Genomic DNA, 18,972 nt, shown 5'->3' on the forward strand with positions numbered 1-18,972 from the left:
GAGGGATTCAGAGGTCATGCTCTTCCCTAGCTCTGAAAGCTCCCCCATGTGTCCTAGGCTACACGTTCATTTCTCCCTCTCCACCAACTTACGCATATTCCATGGTCCAAGAGTGTTATCTCCTTTTCTGACACTCCCAGAAAAATGGTTTTTGACACTTTTTTATGAACTACTTTTTTTCTGATCCAGACACCCTGGTTCTCTGCTCTTACCAGTCACTGTCCCCATTTTGGCTTCTTTCCCTCTAACCCCACTTCAAAGCCATCTCGATTGCAGTCTTCTTCCTGGGGGCCCTCCTCATCCTCCCGGATGGATGTCTTCGCCATCACCCCAACAGTATTTAGCTGTGTCCATCTGAGGACTTGTGTCCTGTGCTGCTGGTCTTTGCTATATTTTATTGTAAGTCCTCTGAGGTTCAACATGCTCTTGATTATTATTGCAAGACCTACAACTCTGAGCACAGTACTGGCAGCATGGATGGTACCCAAAGATATCTGCTGGGCTGGAGAGCACAGAATAATACAAGCCCAGCTGAAAATAGTGTCAAACAAAGATGCCCTACAGCAGCCAGTCTACCCCTGCAGGAGTTAGAAGAACCACTGGACCCAGGCCCTACATGACATTATTTCCAAAGGAAGTCTTACACATTGTATTTAGTGTTCGTTTGTTAAAAGTAAGCATTTAAGATGGGCGTTTGCTGCGTGCTGAGGGGAGGGGAGAATGGGGTGACTGTTCAGGAGTATGGGGTTCCTTTAGAGGCTGATGAAAATGGTCTGGAATTAGATAGTAGTGACAGTTGCATTACCTCGTGAATATACTAAAAACCAATGAATTGTACACTTTAGTGAATTTTATGGTATGTGCATTTTATCTCAATAAAAAAGGGACCAGGGGCTTCCCTGGTGGCACAGTGGTTGAGAGTCCGCCTGCCTATGCAGGGGACGCGGGTGCGTGCCCCGGTCCGGGAAGATCCCACATGCCGCGGAGCGGCTGGGCCCGTGAGCCATGGCCGCTGAGCCTGCGCGTCCGGAGCCTGTGCTCTGCAACGGGAGAGGCCACAACAGTGAGAGGCCCACGTACCGCCAAAAAAAAAAAAAAAAAAAAAAAAAAAAAGGATCACATTGAATTTCAATGTAATTTAGACAGTTCCTTTCCTTCCATTTAATATGGGTTGTCTTATTTCTTTAAAACATTGGATTCCCTTGTTGGTCAAGTCAACAAAAAATATCTTAGAGGTAAAAGAAAGCCATCAATTACTAGGAATGGAATTTAAAGGATTGGCTTCAGTCATTCAACACATTAATGTAAAAAAACCCCGATAATTTTAAGCATCCTATATTAATGTTTCTTTTTTTTTTTAAACATCCAGGGAATCTCCAAACAAAAAGCAGTGGACTTGGTTTCCCTTGGACTCACATCCTCAACAAAAGATCACATTGGCCCTGCTCCCAGAACTTCTGGAAAATAGTGTTTCATAAAACAAGGCACTGCCTGCCTCCTCCCAGGCCCCCAGGCCTCCTACCTGTCTGGCCAGCGATGACCATGGGCTGCACGAACAGCTGGAAGAGCTTGTCCAGCACCAGGTGCAGGAAGAGCACAAGGGGCTCCAGGCGGGAGGAGTTGAGGCAAATGATGCTGAGCTTCAGCTCGTGCTCCAGAGCCGCTTCACTGATCTTCTGGTCCAGCAGACGGATGGGGAAGGTCACCTGGCTTTCCAGGGAATGGCAGAGGGTGAAGAACTTCTCCAGGTGGTTGTCCTGGGAAGGCAGATGGCAGGCCTCATGGGTCTCATCCCCTCCAGCTCACCAGTGGATTCATAAACACAAACAGATAGCTCCTTCTAGGCAAAACCTCTTATCCAGTGTTTCAGAGCAGAAGTTCTAAGACACGGATGTTTCAGACCAGGTTATGAATTTCTTTGTAGAGTGTTGTGCACAAAATAGAACCTCTCAATAATTATTAGCTGAAGAAAAATTCGTTTGGACTCTGACATGTTCTGTAAGCAGAGGCAAGGAGACCCAGCAGACACACTGCAGAGATAGGGTAGTCTAAGCAGATGCAAAACTCAGACAGTGGCAGGAAAAGGAGGGAAAGTAGAACAACAACAACAAAAAGTCTGGAAGAGAGGGGCTTCCCTGGTAGCGCAGTGACTGGGAGTCCGCCTGCCGATGCAGGGGACGCGGGTTCGTGCCCCGGTCCGGGAAGATCCCACGTGCCGCGGAGCGGCTGGGCCCGTGAGCCATGGCCGCTGAGCCTGCGCGTCCGGAGCCTGTGCTCCGCAACAGGAGAGGCCACAACAGTGAGAGGCCCGCGTACCGCAATAAACAAACAAACAACAAAAAATCTGGAAGAGAAATGGCAGAGTTACAGAGGGAAATGAGACAGCAACAGCCGGAAAATGTTTAAATGAAGCCTCCCCATGAAACTTCTCAACCAACAGTGCAGGTGCCGAGCTGCTTCAACATTTTTATAAGGTCTTTCTACGAAAATAACAAATAAAACCTAACAGGCCTTGCAATTTCCCACACAAAACTAAAAGGGTTTTTTGGTGTTTTATCCAGGCACAAAGATTTTCACTGGTCTTATATTGAACTGTCCTTAGAAGTTTCTCTGCTGCACCCCATCTTCATTATTAGTCTGCTCTTCTGATTTAAACTTGACCTGGATATTCCTTACCTGGGTGTGAACAGAAGAAACAGCTTGCACTTCAATATTGAATACTCCCTTATGTCCTTCAGCCCATTTAATGGGAGGATTCTGCAAAGGGACTTTCTGTGTTAAAAGAAAACAAATTAGCAATTCAATTCCCTTTTCTCAGTACTAACAAGCAGAGTAAAGCAACTTGACAGTAGATGTCAGGGTTATACAAATATAAATCTCCCTGGAAAACTAATAAAACTGGCCTTAGAGTTAGAAGCCCTGGGTTCAAGTTCAGTTTTACACCAAATTAATTATTTTCACTTCGACAGGTCAATGAAACTTTCTGGGCATTCATTTTCTCATGCTGAAAGAAGGGGTTTGAATCGAGTTATCTATCTAATTTAAGCTTCCATCCAGCACTGGTAATCCTTGATTCTCGGAATTAATATAAAGTAATATCCTAATGATTTCTCCATTAATCAGGAATGTCAGGACAAAGTGTAGAATATCTTTAGAAGACATGAAATTTTAATGCTCTTGAGTGACTACAGTTTTGTTCCCTTTTAACAAAATGATTCCAGGTAGCAGTCCTTCTAGGCTCCTGCTTTAATTACTCAAAATGACTTTTATAATATTTATATATCAATAGCCCTGTAGTCCTCAGAGACCATTTCTTGCCTTAAAATCTCAGGGGAATTGTCATCCTACAGTGTTGAGTAAAGAGGGCCTTGGCAGACCTGGCCATGTGAGTGTGGGTTTTGTGTTAGAAACTGTCGAATTAGTTGCCAAACATTTGAACGTCAGAAACTTTCCCATGAAAGCCTGCTTTTCTATCATCTTTTGAGAATCTGAAGATATGAAGACATTGGTCTTGCATCCCAGCATGGCACCAATGTGCAGAGCAGAGGAGTAGCTATGACCTTGGGTGGGAAGACAGTTTCCAGTGTAAACAAATTCCACCAGGACCTGGCACTCATTATTAATGAGTCCGACCTGTGGGGTCACTGGAGTTTGCAGTAATGTAAAGCAACACTGACCACTAAAAATATAATGTGAGCCATCTGTGTCATTTAAAATTTTCTAGTAGCCACATTCAAAAATTTTTACTGTGATGATAATTTTAATACTATGTTTCATTGAACCCAATATAGCCTAAAGATTATTGTTTCTATATGTAATCAATATAGAAAATTATGAATAAGATATTTCACATTTTTTTTTCTGCTACTAAGTCTGAAACCCAGTTTGTGTTTTATGCTTACAGCACATCTCAGTTTGGACTAGCCACATTTTAAATAGCCTCATGTGGCTAGTGGCAACTATATTGGACAGGGTAGGGCTAAAGAATATTAGGAGAAGCTGAGGGCATATTGATAAAGATAGCTTAGGGCAAGTAGGAAAAAGGAACTAATATTTACTTAAGCATCGAGTTTGTTGCTTGATATGTATTATCTCATTCAATGTTCACAGCAACCTTGTAGGCAGGTCTGGGCTAGATTTCATCTTTGAGACCCAGAGAGGGTAAGCAATTCACCCATGTTCACATGGCTAGGGCATGGCAGAATCTGGATTTTTGGATCAAGATTTATTTGTCTCCAAAGCCAGGTTTGTTTGGCAGCATTAAGAAGATAATTGGGTGTTCTAGGAAATTAGAATGTGCAGCTTGATGTTGAAAAGGTGGTTTTGAGGGCTTCCGCAAGGGGCTGTGTGTCCAAATCATAAAAAGTAATCAGGGAGTATCTGTGAACATACTCACAAAACCACTTAAGTGGTTTTGAGGGGAATAGTTTTGATCTAAATTCAGGCATATGCCTGTGGCCCAGGGCAAAGGAAGCTTCTCTCTCCAGGGGAAAAAAAAAAAAAGGAAATAGAAAATGGAATAGCCTGGGGAGTGGGGGTGGGTAGTCAGAGTAGGAAAGAAAGTTGACTATAAAATTTGGAACAAAATTCAAATTCCTGGGAAATTCAACTTGAAATATGCAAGGAAAACAAAAGAGATGAAGGGGGACCTATAGATTAAGAGCCTTAAAAGACATGTCAAGCAATAGCAATGTATAGAGCTTATTTGGATCCTGATACGCAACAAACAACTGTAAAAAAAAAAATGACATCAATGAGATAATTGGAAATTTGATCACTGGATATATGAAGATATTTTTTAAGGTATGACAATGGTATTGTGATGGTTACAAAAGGAGCCCTTATCTTTTAAGATAAAATACTGAACTATTTATAAACGAAATGATATGATGTCTGGTATCTGCTTCAAAATAAATCTTATTGATGGAAAACCTATACCAACCAGACTGAGAAGCATGAGAACTGCTGCTCGTGCAATCAGAACGGAGGGTTCACTGGGCTCCCTTTAACTAGTGGATTGCAGCAGAATGTATGGGCAAAAAGGCGGGACAGGGAACAGGAGAGAAAGAGTATTGACATTGGGCTCTTTAGAGGAATAAAAGCCCCAATATCCACCTGGGGACTGTGACAATTGACCCAGAGGAGAAACCAATGGAATCTGGCATGGGAACCTTTTGTAAGGATGGGAGCTGAGAGCAGTTGTTATCACAGGTGAGCTCTATTTGCCTTCCTTTTAAAAATACCCCATTCTGTAAACCCCTTTGTTATAGATAATACAAGGTAATGCTGCCTGGGTATGGGTTGTATTTACCAAACATTCTGAATTGGTGATAATCTAAATTAATGAGGTCTTAAAACCAGTTATTTCTCCCATCCTATCAGAACAACGTGCTCTTAGAAAACACCATGTGCTGACAGATGACTGCTCCCCAGACATGCTGAGCATCCTTGGTCATGTATAAAGGAACGGGAAGTGGGTCTGGAAAGGTGGTCCAAGACCATGGCTGGACAGGAAACAGGTGGTGGCCAGCTTGCTGGTTACCTCTGCAGAATGCATAGAGTAGTTGGGTGGCAGCTTTTCCAAGGCAACTGGGAGACAGTAGGAGCCAGTTTGAAGACGTTCATTTAAGAGAATTGGCAGCCACTGAAATAGATGATGTAAAGAATAAAATGGTATTTATTACAGCATATAATTCTGGCAATTTATCTAGCTCACAATAATCAAATGCAACTAAATGATGATTAGATATTGACCAGAGCTCTTTTGGGCAGTAATTTCTGTCAAGTTCTTTAGATTTTAAATTCCCTGAGAACTCCTGAGACGGTAATATCAATGATTCACTGCTTTCAGAGCCAAAGTAGTAGCATTTTTCTTAATAGCCAATGTGTGTGTATATCTGGAAAACATCAATGTTTATTTCACCTTTTATATATTTTAAAGAAATAACTTTTTCCCCTTGGGGAAAAAAGAGTTATTTTTATATGTGAAGCATATATATAAAATTTGGAAATAATGGACATTGTAATGCTTTTTCTACAAATGAGTATCCTTTCACTATCTCTCACCCACTACCTTTTATTCCTGAAATTGTCATTTGCTCTTTGTCATTTGCTCTTTGTCAATTGTCATTTGTCATCTCTGCTCTTTGCTGTAATCTGGTTTGGCATATTTTGCTACTTCTGACAGGAAAAAAGCAAGTGAATAGAATTTAGTTGTTTATCTCTGCAGGAACCTTGGATGCACCAACTGCAGAGTGAATCTGTAAGTTGAAAACAACTCACTGAATATCCCAGGAGACTTTCTACGGAGTTTCCTTGCTTCTGCTGACAGCTGATGTGGTAGAAGGTGAACAGGAGGTGGTGATTTACTGTGAGCTTAGCAGGGAGCTTAATTTTCACTTCTTCGTAGAAGTCAGGAGACCTGTTTCAAAAGCACATTATACACAAATAACTTTTAGCAAGAATGATGGCTTCTCTGACTATAAATTGTAACGCCATGGACCCTTTGCCCCTCAGAATTTGCCCGCTTCGTGTTTTACTTTTCATTTTACATCAGACTCCTCCTAAGCTTAAAGTCCTGAGACCAAGCTTATGTCACTGGATACACTTCACTTATATAAGGCTGCTCACAAACGAAAAGCTTTGCCAGAAAAAAAAAATCCCTGCACACAATGGAAAAATCCAACAACTAAATTTGGACAGAGGATGAGGTCTGGAGTCCTGCTGTGACCTCCTTTTCTATCTCCACTCCAAGAACAGGGACTGGTGAACAGCCGGCACTCATCAAAGGATTTGGGGGAAACAAATGAAGGACGCAGGAAGGAAAGGGAATCTGATTTTACTGAATTATGACGTCCCAGGCAGTTTACTAAGGGCTTCACATACATTACTCATTTAATCCTCATTCCAGTCCAAGAGGGTGGGTTCAGAGAAGTATTCAATACTTAAATGGGCCAAGGTCATCAGGCCAGGATCAAACCCAAGTTTGTCTGACCCTATACAGATGTCCTACCTGGAAATGTGAATAACAGTTTAGACATTATTCTCTGACTCAATTTACCCACATAAAAATGAGTGTTTCAATTCTCCTTTGGTCAACTTAAATCTTCTTAAAGTAGGCAGTGGCACGGGTATGGATAGAAGACAAGGAGACAGACCAAGGAGGGCTGGATTTTGTTTCTGGCCCCTCCAGTACCTCAAAGCAAGGCAAGAAATTTATTTCTTTATGGAACACCATAAGACTTCTCTATATCACACTAGAGTAGAAGGCTCCAGAAAACTCAAAACAATATTAGGTTCTTGAAGATATGTTCTTCTCCCAATCACAGTTAATGGCAAAAATTGTGGTTCTCCAACATAGAATCAGGGAACTGGCATGGATTTCCTCTGTCCCTTAGTCCCTGAATTATAAATACTGGTAGGAGGAATCACCTAGGGATTCAGAAAAGCCAGGAGATAATAAAACAATCTTGGCATATGTTTAGAACTCTGAAATATACTTACTTGTTGTGGTATGTAACAGCTGTGTAAACTTCTTGCAGAAATTCAGGCCCATTGGATCTTCCAAAGATGACCTGTTCACCAGTATAGAAAGGGCCAAATTAACTGTGATATTTGGTTAAATCAAATCAACGATCATCAGCCCAGTAGGAGGTTCTGGTCTCATAGAACTGCATTTTGTAAATTAAGAGTGCTGAGTTCTACAAGTGGCCCAACTGACGCAGAAGAACTGGCTATGAAGGGTAAACTGAGACCTCAGTGGCTACATCAGTGACCAAGGGCCATAGGCTTGTGAGACTAGAAAACCAGTGCTCTCTCCATCTGCCTCTTCACCTAGAGGTCTATACTACAGGGCAACGTTACAGAGTTTTGTCCTCCGTGAGAGATTCCTGGTCAAGGCTCTTTTTCCAGGCTCTTTTGCCTGGTCACTTGGGTCATCAGGACCACCATTTGGCTACACGATTATGGTGTTTAGAAAAAGACACCTCTGGGCCTGGGTCAGCCCTAAATGCACATGACTTCACAAGTGGACTCACCTTTGAGTACATAAAAAAAGAGCCCTTCCTACTAGATGCACTAATGCCCATGCCAGGTCCCAGGGCTTGGTAAGTGGTGAACAGGCTGGAGTTTGGCCCTCACTCATCCCTGGCTGGGTACCTTGGCTACCACCAGGATCTGCACAGCTGTACCTGGCAGCCCTGATGGATTTGCCAGGGGCGAGAGTGGGGAGAACCAGGGGAGTCTTCCGCTAGGATTTCTTTCCCACAACCATTGCAAAAGGATGCCTTGCATTGGGAAGATAGGTGGTACATTAAAAAGATGGTTTTTTTAAAAAAGTGGATATTTGAAGAATGGAAGCACTGGAAAAAAGTGACTTCAGTAGAAAGGTATATTAACTGAATTCTACACCTTAAATAAAATAGTAATAGCTAACCACCATCTCATTTGTTGGCAGATGGTTAAAAAAATACAAATTCTGGCATTTTGGGTTCCTTAGGGAACACTGAATTATGTATTTATTATTTGATTTACATTTTACCTCAGGATGAAGATCCATTCCTATAAGGTGTTGAGATGGTGTATGTTTATTATTACTAGGCAGTACTTTCTATTATATTTATCTCTAGATGTGGACTGGGGCTTAGGTAGATGTGTACCGCAGTGCACATCTGAAAGTACAGCAAGCATGGCTGACACCTTGGGCCTGTCTTTCTACTTCTTATGCTGTTAGGGTGGCATGGAAAGAATTCATGATATTTTTCAGTCTTCTAAAATGATCTGCATTTCTAAATTTCCCAGCTCACTGTGGATTAAGTTAGGAAAGAGACTTTTGATTTAGGCTGATCCTGCTTCCCCATCAGTATCCTGGGAGCAATACTGGACCAGCCAAAAAGGCCCTTGCACATGGTCAGTGGTACTGGCCTGAATCAACACACACTCTACACTGATCAGCCCTTGATTTTGTCTGTGTGAAACAGCAAGGGAAGTTCAGCCCACCCTGGTGTGAGGTAAATGTTTATTTCCCTCATTACCGGCATAGCATTGCTGGCATCTTCTCCACACATAAACTGGATCTTGATTGTGATATTCCGGGCAGATGCTAGTTTGTTAGCAAAGTTCAGCCTCTGTGGGTAGACATAGAGAAGGTTTCTGGAAAACAAAAGATGAGGAACCAATCAGTAAGGTCTAGAGTTTCTTTTAACCAAGTTCTTCAGGGAATGCTAAAGCCTGCCCTCATGAGATGATTGTTCTGAAGGAGTTTTTCCTTTCAGAAGTGAATTACTTTTGGACAGTGAGTTACTGTTGATTCTTCCTCTTCAGCTGCAGTGATCTGATAATAACCAACACTGTTCTCTGTTTTGCTACACAGACAGAGGTGCCTGCTGCAGCTGAGAAAGTCTTGGAATGTGCAAATCTGCCTAGAGGTAACTATATGTCTGATACAAAGATAAGAAGGCAAAACGTTCAGTTCATTTTAAACAAAACTCATGGCCATAGACAATGGCCTGATTTCAGTTCTCCTCTTTCTCCTTTCTAATGTTAGGTAGCAGTTCAATTTTTGTTTTTTTTTTAATCTTAGTTTGGCCACACTGGGCGGCTTGCAGGATCTTAGTTCCCCGACCAGGGATTGAACGTGTGTCCCCTGCAGTGGGAGCGCAGTCTTAACCAGTGGACCACCACGGAAGTCCCAGTAGTTTCCATTTTTTATTGGCATGACTTTCTGTATTGGTTTAACTTTCTTTTTTTGGCTGCCTTGGGTCTTAGTTGTGGCATGCGAGATCTTTTGTTGTGACGTGGCAGCTCTTCATTGCGGCGCAAGGGCTTCTCTCTAGTTGTGGCGTGCAGATTTTCTCTCTCTAGTTGAGGCGCATGGGCTCAGTAGCTGTGTTGCGTGGGCTGTGTCCCACGTCATGTGGGATCTTAGTTCCCCGACCAGGGATTGAACCTGCGTCCCCTTCATTGGAAGGTGGATTCTTTACCACTGGACCACCAGGAAAGTCCCTAACTTTCTTTTCTTACATAAGATGACAGTTCAAACTTCCAAGCCCAATTAGCTACATAACACAATACAAAACTATGAATAATATATCCATCCATTCAAGGACTATAGGACAAGTACCAGGCTGACTATAATTTTGTATATTTTTTCTTTCTGTTTGCATTATTACTACTACAATCCACTAAAAGGTAAGCTCCATGAAGGCAGGGATTTTTATCTCATGTTTTTGATTCACTGATGTATCTTCAGCGGCTAGAACAGTGCCTGGGACATAGTAGGTGCTAAAAAGAAATACTTGTTGAATAAAAGAATGAATGTATATACTTTCAATCATATTCCTGACTTAAAGAAACAAGAGTGATACTAATATTTATAAGGTACTTATCCTAAGTTGGGCAATGTTTCAAATACTTCATATTTATTAGTTTAATTCTCATAATTATTCTATAGGTAGATACTATTTCGATGGCATCATCCCCACATCACAAATGAGGGAAAAAATGACATACAGTTAGTGAATGGCAATCAAGAATTAAAGTCAGGCACTCTGGTTCCAGAGCCACACTCTTAACCTCATCTAAGCTATATCCCCTCAGATAAGACCGCCATTAAATAAAAGAATAAGAATGGCCTTTTCAGACTATGTTATTCATGACGTCTCTCAGAGGCAAGCTTGCCTTAATTCTCTGGATCTTATTAACAGTTGAGTGTCAACAGTACACCAAAGGCTGACTCAACTGTGTCATGTTCTCTGGGAAGATGTCTTGTCTTCCTCACCCTTGGTCCACTATTCTAACTCCTAGGTAACACATGCTCCCCAAATGGACACATTCTTGCCCCAAAGGCTTCAAGATGACAAAACAGCCTTCGTGTGTGAACTAGACACCAGGAGAACAGTGACCAAGAAGGAGGGCCAGGTGACCAGATTTTCCCTCTGTGAATATAGGCTCTCATAATACTTTACAAGGATTTGCATATTAATTGATACCAGGGTTTCAGCCTCAGCACTATTGACATTTTGGACTGGACAATTCTTTGTTGAGGGGCTGTCCTGTGCACTGTAGGAGGTTCAGCAGCATCCCTGGCCTCTACCCACTAGATGTTAGTAGTATCTCCCCCCTACTCAGTTGTGACAACTAAAAATGCCTTCAGATATTGCCAGATGTCCCCAGGTGGGGCAAAGTCACCCCCATCTGAGAACCACTGAGCTATACATGTGAATTCTGCATTATGGATCTATACCACTATACCTGGCAAATTTCCTATCTTTAATAGATGTAGTCAGTGCCACCTACTGGGTCCATACTCACATGTAAGGTTTGTTCCATTGGAAAAGGGTAAAGTCAGTACTCAAGTACGAGGCAGGAGAAGGAAAATTTTAAAGTTTGATTTATGAAGTCTGGGGTAGTCAGGAACTGAAAAACCAAAAGAGAAAGACTAGGCTGACCAACTCTAACCTCTGCATTGTCATAACCAGAATGATCCTCCATCCCGTGTGTGTGCGTGTGTGTATGTGCGTGCGTGTATGCAAATGGTCTTTCTGGACCAGTAGTTGCCTAAGTCCATGAATTCACCCCGTGGATCTTCCTTGCTACAACAATATCGAGAGTGACACAACATTAATAACCACAACCCTGGAAAGTCCCCATGAACGGCCTACTGGACCTGCATCTGATGGTCATGCAGATGAGAAACTGAGGCCCTGAGAGGGGAAGTAACAGTTCACTCCGTGAATTAGCCACCAGTTGGGCACAGCATCCAGTTCAGTGCTGTTCTGACTCTACAACTTGGATGTCTCAGTGCCGCTTTCCAGATCTTTCTCTGTCACACTGAGGGACCCCACTCTCAAGGCAGGTAGATAGAGTTGAACCTCAGATGCTGTCAGGAGGGGCCACGGACAGAGTAACAATGGCAGAAGGCAGTTCACGGTTGGGATGTGGGAATCTGTGTGGGGTATACTCCCCTCTCTGCATGAGAGAGGCTGCATGCAGAGGGGATTATAATGGCTGCATGACCTTCCATATTATGAGGGTGCCATAATGTACACAGTCTCCAAAAATAAGCATTAAGATTTTTTCCTTTTTTGTCAGTTACGAAGCTGGGATGAACACTTTCTCTATCTTGCCCCTCTGCAATGCAGGATACTTCTGGGAGAATCCCTTTTAGTTCTATACAGCTCAGTTTCTTCATCTTTGAGTTAATTGAAGAGACACCAATCAACCTTTCTTTATGCTGTGCTTGAAGAAATAATGAGCAAGAGTTTGTAAAAATGCTTTGAAGTAGCTAGATGAAAGGGTCTGTGTATATCACAATGGTAGTAGCCCTGCCAGAATGGATAAGCAAGTCAGCTGTCACCACACTCTTCTCCTACATCCCAACACAGGGGCACCACCTACCTATCCCACACATCCCCCAACACCGGTCAACAATTTTGCACACAGCTTCCAAAGGGTTTGCTGACCCCCTATATTCAAACATCATCACCACAGGCATACAGTGTTCTGCCAGTACTGAATGCACTTTCCACAGAGTACAGAGCAGGAAGGAAACATCAAGAGAATTTACTCCAACATCCCTTTTTGCAGGCCACAAGCCAACTCCCAGAGACATTAGATGACTTTGCTTAAGAATTTTTAAGAAGATGCATTTCCCAAGGATCATCATAGTTCTTACTGGCAAGAATGCCAAGTGATATGTTTTGTTAAATCTGTATGATTTTTAAGAAATGAATATAAGAAAATAATAGTGTTTTCTCTTGGAAGGGAAGATCTACCTAAAGGATCAGTGATACACAGAGGCTCAACCAGATACGAGTAATGATCAACAAACTGATAAACAGCCTCATATGTTTTATATATGGTAAATTAATTGTCATATTAGCTAGAGAAAAATCCTAAGAATTATATTATCTAATGATTTTTGAGAAGCTCACCCGTAACTGAAATAGGAATCCCTTGTTAAAGCAAAGTTATTTTGAAAGTTTCTCCAGTAACTACAGGTCCAGTGTAAGTGCAGTTCATTTAGTATAATCTCATCTTTCCCCAAATACAGGCAAAAATGCTTCTCTTCAGTCATATGCATCACAACATAGAACAGGACATTTGGTATTCATCAACAATTTTCTTTCCAAAGCCACTTCAGATGGCTTCTCTTGATTATAAACTAGTTTAGAAATTTTAAATTCTTTCCACTGATTCAGCAACAGCCCCTCAACTTATTTTTAAACTGCTGGGATTGAGCAGCTCCAGGAAGTTAGAGGTTAACTTGTAGAATTTGGTCATTATTAGATCCAATTGTTGACCAAGCTCTCTCTGCTCTTTACTGTCTTGGGACTACCCTCTATTTCTTTTGCTGAAAACAGGTTAACTCAAGGGACCTTGAACACTTTCAAAGCCGCAATGCCAAAAACATCAGTTTGGCTTCTCCTCAGTTTAGCCTATTCTTTATCCAGTGCAAGGAAACAAAGAGAAAAGCTGCCCTACAAAACAGAAAGACAGCCTACAGAATGGAAGAAAATCTTTGCAAACAATACAACTGACAAGGGAATTATCTCCAAAATATACAAATAGCTCATACAACTCAACATCAAAAAAAAACCAAACAACACAATCAAAAAATGGGCAGAAAATCTAAATAGACACTTCTCCAAAGAAGACATACATATGGCTAATAGGCCTATGAAAAAATGCTCCAAGTCGCTAATTATTAGGGAAATGCAAATCAAAACTACAATGAGGTATCACCTCACCCTGGTCAGAATGGTCATCATCAAAAATTTACAAATAACAAATGCTGGAAGGGGTGTGGAGAAAAAGGAACCCTCCTATAATGTTGGTAGGAATGTAAATTGGTATAGCCACTGTAGAGAACACCATGGGAGTTCTTTAAAAATCTAAAAAGAGAGGTATCATATGATCCTGCAATCCCACTCCTGGGCAAGTATCTGGAGAAAACCATAAGTCAAAAAGATACATGCACCCCAATGTTCAATGCTGCACTATTTACAATAGCCAAGACATGGAAGCAACCTAAATGTCCATCGACAGATGAATGGATAAAAATGTGGGGGATATATATATATATATATATGGAATGGAATACTACTCAGCCATAAAAAAGAATGAAATAATGTCATTTGAAGCAACATGGATGGATCTAGAGATTATCATACTAAGTGAAGTAAGCCAGACAAAGATAAATATCATGATACTGCTTATATGTGGAATCTAAAAAAAAAAGATTCAAATGAACTTATTTCCAAAACAGAAAGAGACTCACAGACCTAGAAAACAAACTTATGGTTACCAAAGAGGAAAGGGGGGTGGGAGGGAAGGATAAATTAGGAGACTGGGATTAACATATACACACTACTATATATATAAGATATATTATATATAATATATATTATGTATATATACATTTCAGATTATTTTCCCTTATAGGTATATATATAATATATATACATATATATGTGTAGGTATAACTGAATTGCTGTACACCTGAAACTAACACGATATCGTCAATCAACTATACTTCAACTTAAAAAGAGTGTGAGGATACACATTAATAAAAACATTGCTGACCAAAAAAAAAAAAAAAAAAAAGCTGCCCTGTCACAGGTTCAGTGTTCTCCCCCAGAGGCTTCTCCAGCTCAGAGTGGAGCTCAAAAAGCAAGTAAGCTAGAGCAAAAAGCATCCTGGCCACCTTATTAAACAAATGGACGCTCTGAACACCTCTTTAGCTGAGCTTCTAACACAACTCAGCCAGCAGGAGAGGATGAAAGGAGGCCTTGGGAGGAGAGCTGAGCAGCCCCAGCCCGACAAGAGGACAGAAGGCCTCCATCGGCTGGTTGCAGGGGTGAAGCCCAGGGAGAAATTCAATGAGAAGCTGAAATCGCTAGAGCAGAAGCTGCGGGAAGCTGCGTTATTCAAGGCAGGTGGGCTCTCTTTGTCTAGGGTGATGGGTGCCATCATGGTGAGTAGATCGTTATTGATAATTTGAGTTAACCATGATTTTAACAGATTGGAAAATAAGCCACAAGGGTAAGATGCATCAAGTTGGGCTTATTCCTCCTGTGCAAAAGCCTGGTTAAAAAGAGTAGTGGTACAGATTAATCCTTTGGGATGCAAATACTTAACATACCTTCTGTGGCTGATAATGCCAACCTAAATCATGTTTTGAATAAAAACATATTTGTGTCACTCACTACCACACCTGCCAAGGAGTACATAGAGAAGCACTCAGTCATGCCATAAAGCCAGAAGCCTAGACTTCTATACTCTGAGAATATTACAGGGCGTTGGAAATCCCAAAGAAAGCCAAAGGATTAACTGTAGCTGTTCAGGTCAGACAGTCCTTGGTGATACTTATGTATCTCTTTGAAAGTGAGACTGAAGTGAGTTAAATGGCTTATATTCATTGTATAATGCGGAGTGAAAATTGAGAATATAAAACATTCTGTACAAAAGGGCCGTAAATATTCAGAAGTTGAATATGCATAAAGGATAAGGGTTAAAAGATGATCTGGGGAAATGAGAAAGGTAATGTGATTTTGAGAGGAATTGGTGTCAATTTTGGTTTTCTTTCTGTTATTTCACTATAGAACCTGTAACAAAGTAATAATATCAAATACATGTTAAAAAAAAAAGGAGAAAAAAAAGAATTGCAGGTTTTGTGGCCTGGGTTATCTTCACTGTCTTTTGAGTATCAGTAATGCCTGTAACCGAAGCTTCTTTTATACCAAGGAAGATGGGCTTGTATGGGGACCTATGATTAGTGACCCTCGCCAGGTAAGATATTGGGTGAGAATGTCCTTTAAAAAACTGCAAAATGTCCTATAAATAGAAGGTGGACAAGTCAATTTCCTCACCTGTAATAGAAAGGTTGGAGTAAAGTCTCAAATGCAATGATACTCCAAAAGTGCTCAGTAAACTGCAAAATACGACACAAATGAAGATTCTCTTCCTATCAAAATTGTAAAACAGCTGAGTGGACTTTATAATAAAACTTTAAACATTCTGCAGGACTGTGAGATCTTAAAATATGTTACTTACAGAATGGATCAATTTCTCTGGGTTTCTCTCTCCACCTTTCAATTGATCTATGTCTCTCGTATATCTCTTGGTGGCTCTCTCTCTCTCTCTTCCTCTCTCTCATCCACCCCCTGTCTTTAATACATGTGTGTGTGTCTCTGCCTCTCTTTCAGTATCCCTCAGTTTCTCTCTTTCTGTCTTTCTGATACAGCCTCTACCATCTTTTTCTCTCTCCCATGGCCTCTTGGAAAGGCAAAATGCTCTTTTTGCGGGGGCACTCCTTCAGTTCCATCTAGTCACTGAAATCCATTTCCTTACAAGTTCACAAGCGTTTGATGATTTCCCACCCTGAGCCAGGCCTGGGTTACAGGCAGGGCTGTTTCTTTCTCTCAGGATGACAGGCACAGAGCCCAAGATCTATGAATATCTCAGGATTCCCCCAAAAACACCTGAGACCCTCAAAAATGATTAGCTCCAAAATATGAAAAGTAAAACCTCAAAATCAAAATTAATGAATTTTAAATTAAATGCTTACCAAATGCAACATTTGGTCAATTAGTCAACAGTAATTCTATTGAGTTTAATTTACAGGTGAAAAAAATTCCCCCCTACTTTGCAGACTGCTATAAAATTATACATAGGGTATATGTAATTAATAAGGAAGTGGGTGCATCTTAATATGTTTTAGTTAACATGTGGTCTGGTACTTCGGGTTTAGGGAGGTTTTTTGTTTTTTTGTTTTTAATTTTTTAAAAATTTATTTGTTTATTTTTTTGGCTGCCTTGGGTCTGTTGCTGCGCGCGGGCTTTCTCTAGTTGCGGTGAGTGGGGGCTACTCTTCGTTGAGGTTTGTGGGCTTCTCACTGGGTAGCTTCTCTTGTTGAAGAGCACGGGATTTAGGTGCGTGGGTTTCAGTAGTTGTGGCACACGGGCTCAGTAGTCGTGGCTCACGGGCTCTAGAGCACAGGCTCCGTAGTTGTGGCGCACGGGCTTAGTTGCTCTGCGGCATGTGGGATCTTCCTGGACCAGGGCTCGAACCCGTGTCCCCTCAACTGGCACGCAGATTCTTAACCACTGCGCCACCAGGGAAGTCGGTTTAGGGCGGTTTTAAAAAGGAACTTGGCTATTGATACGGGAGAGGGGAAGAATAAAATACCAGAGAAATTGGTTTTTCTGTTTTATTAGTTTTCTTATAGCTAGAGACACAAATGTTGGTTTAATAGCAGGCCACTAGCAATAGGCACTGGATTGAAGTAGATGGGGTAGTAAATTAGTACCCACCTCTCCTGATACAACACTATTGAAACAGCTTTCAATATAAAAAGCTCTCCAGGTTTCTCAACAAACAATCTCAACCTAACTATTTTGGGAATTTCAAAGTAATTTCTTTTTCTTTCCTTGTGTTTTAAAACCTTCCCTCTCCAGCCTTTTTTTACAAAGACAGAACCAAAGAACTGATGAACTCTTTGCTGAAGCAGAAATGTAGCAAAACCAATTGTAAGAACGGGATGCCCTTATTCAAAAACTACAGGAAAAGTTTGGTGGTTCTTACTTCCTTTTAGCAACAGACTTCGATTTGAGCAGAATGAAATCCAAATAACAGTAATATCTTATAGTTATCTGATGTCTTTTACTCAAGCATTCCAAAGAAAATTGCAAATCTAGAGATACTATTTTGAGGTACCTATGCAAGGTAAGAAGCTGAGGAGGTAGTTTTATTTTTCAGTCACATTTCACTTCCAGGAAAATTTATTTGAAATGTAATAGTAAAAGTAGCTAATAATATTTATTTTTTTTACCATGTGCAGGCACCATTCAAATAACAGCTAATAGTACCAATGACAGGTACTAGTATTTAGCCTCATTAGGCAGATGATAAAACTGAGGCACAGAGAGGTTGCATAACTTGCACAAGGTAACACAGCTGGCAAATGGCACAGGGCAATTCAAATGCGGGTGCCCTGAAACTCATACTAGACTCACTGCCCATAACCTTTGCTGCTTCTAAGAACAGTAAACAGTTTCTTTGGTCAACAATCAGACTCGCCAGAACTTTATCATGATGTGGTTTTTATTAAATTGTTCAAGGGCTAAAGGATGTTTCACCAAGCAAACTATAAGAGTTGTTTTTTTTAAGTTTAAAACAACAAAATTTAAAATAACTGAGAAAAAAAACCTGAGAAGATGAGAGTGAGTACTGTCCCTCAGTGTTAGAAGTTTTGGTGTTTTAAATACATCAAGTGCAAAAGAAGTTAGAAATCTCAGAGTTTAATATTTGGTATATTCTGGAAATAGGAAACCTGCAAGCCTAAAGTGGCTATATATTTTAAGTGGGATCATGCTTTGTAAATGCTTTTGGATGAGCTGACTTTGCTACTCAAAGGACATCCAGAGAGGAGCAGCATCAGCATCACCTGGGAGCCAGTTAGGATGCAAAGCAGACCTGCTGAATCAGAACGTGCGTTTTAACAATACCCCAGGTGAGTCAAATGCACATTCAAGTTTGACAAGCACTGATCCAAGGGAACTGGTCTGTTTTTTTTTTTTTTTTTGCGGTATGCGGGCCTCTCACTGTTGTGGCCTCTCCCGTTGCAGAGCACAGGCTCCGGACGCACAGGCTCAGCGGCCATGGCTCACGGGCCCAGACGCTCCGCGGCATGTGGGATCTTCCCAGAGTGGCATCAGCAGGCGGCCCCTCAACCACTGTGCCACCAGGGAAGCCCCTGGTCTGTTTTTTAATTTGACAGATGTATGAATCCTGCAGTTCAGGGGTTTTTTGGTTTTGTTTTGTTTTTGTTTTTGGTTGCTAGGAAGCTCAAAGTCAAATTTGCAGCTGACTTTGTAAGAAAGTGTAGAGGACCTTAACCTTACCCAGATTTATACTGATTTCCTTCTCTGTATTTTCCTTTCACCCAGAAATTTTATGCCTTGTTATGCAATC

At 41.2% G+C, this 18,972-nt stretch overlaps 1 protein-coding gene across 3 annotated transcripts in view; it reads right to left on the reverse strand.

The window, feature by feature from the left end:
* The window catches only part of DOCK8 (dedicator of cytokinesis 8), a 225,745-nt gene that overhangs the window by 82,855 nt on the left and 123,918 nt on the right, over window positions 1-18,972 (reverse strand). For all 3 annotated transcript variants that reach the window (XM_059073322.2, XM_067039548.1, XM_067039549.1), the window contains exons 15-20: window positions 9,033-9,150; window positions 7,504-7,574; window positions 6,283-6,421; window positions 5,543-5,644; window positions 2,677-2,772; window positions 1,523-1,757 (exon numbers count right to left, since the gene is read on the reverse strand). In XM_059073322.2, coding sequence (XP_058929305.1) covers window positions 1,523-1,757; window positions 2,677-2,772; window positions 5,543-5,644; window positions 6,283-6,421; window positions 7,504-7,574; window positions 9,033-9,150 — 761 coding nt within the window. The remainder of the gene's footprint in view (window positions 1-1,522; window positions 1,758-2,676; window positions 2,773-5,542; window positions 5,645-6,282; window positions 6,422-7,503; window positions 7,575-9,032; window positions 9,151-18,972) is intronic.

Source organism: Kogia breviceps, chromosome 8, assembly GCF_026419965.1.
Source record: "Kogia breviceps isolate mKogBre1 chromosome 8, mKogBre1 haplotype 1, whole genome shotgun sequence".
Taxonomy (NCBI): Eukaryota; Metazoa; Chordata; class Mammalia; order Artiodactyla; family Physeteridae; genus Kogia; species Kogia breviceps.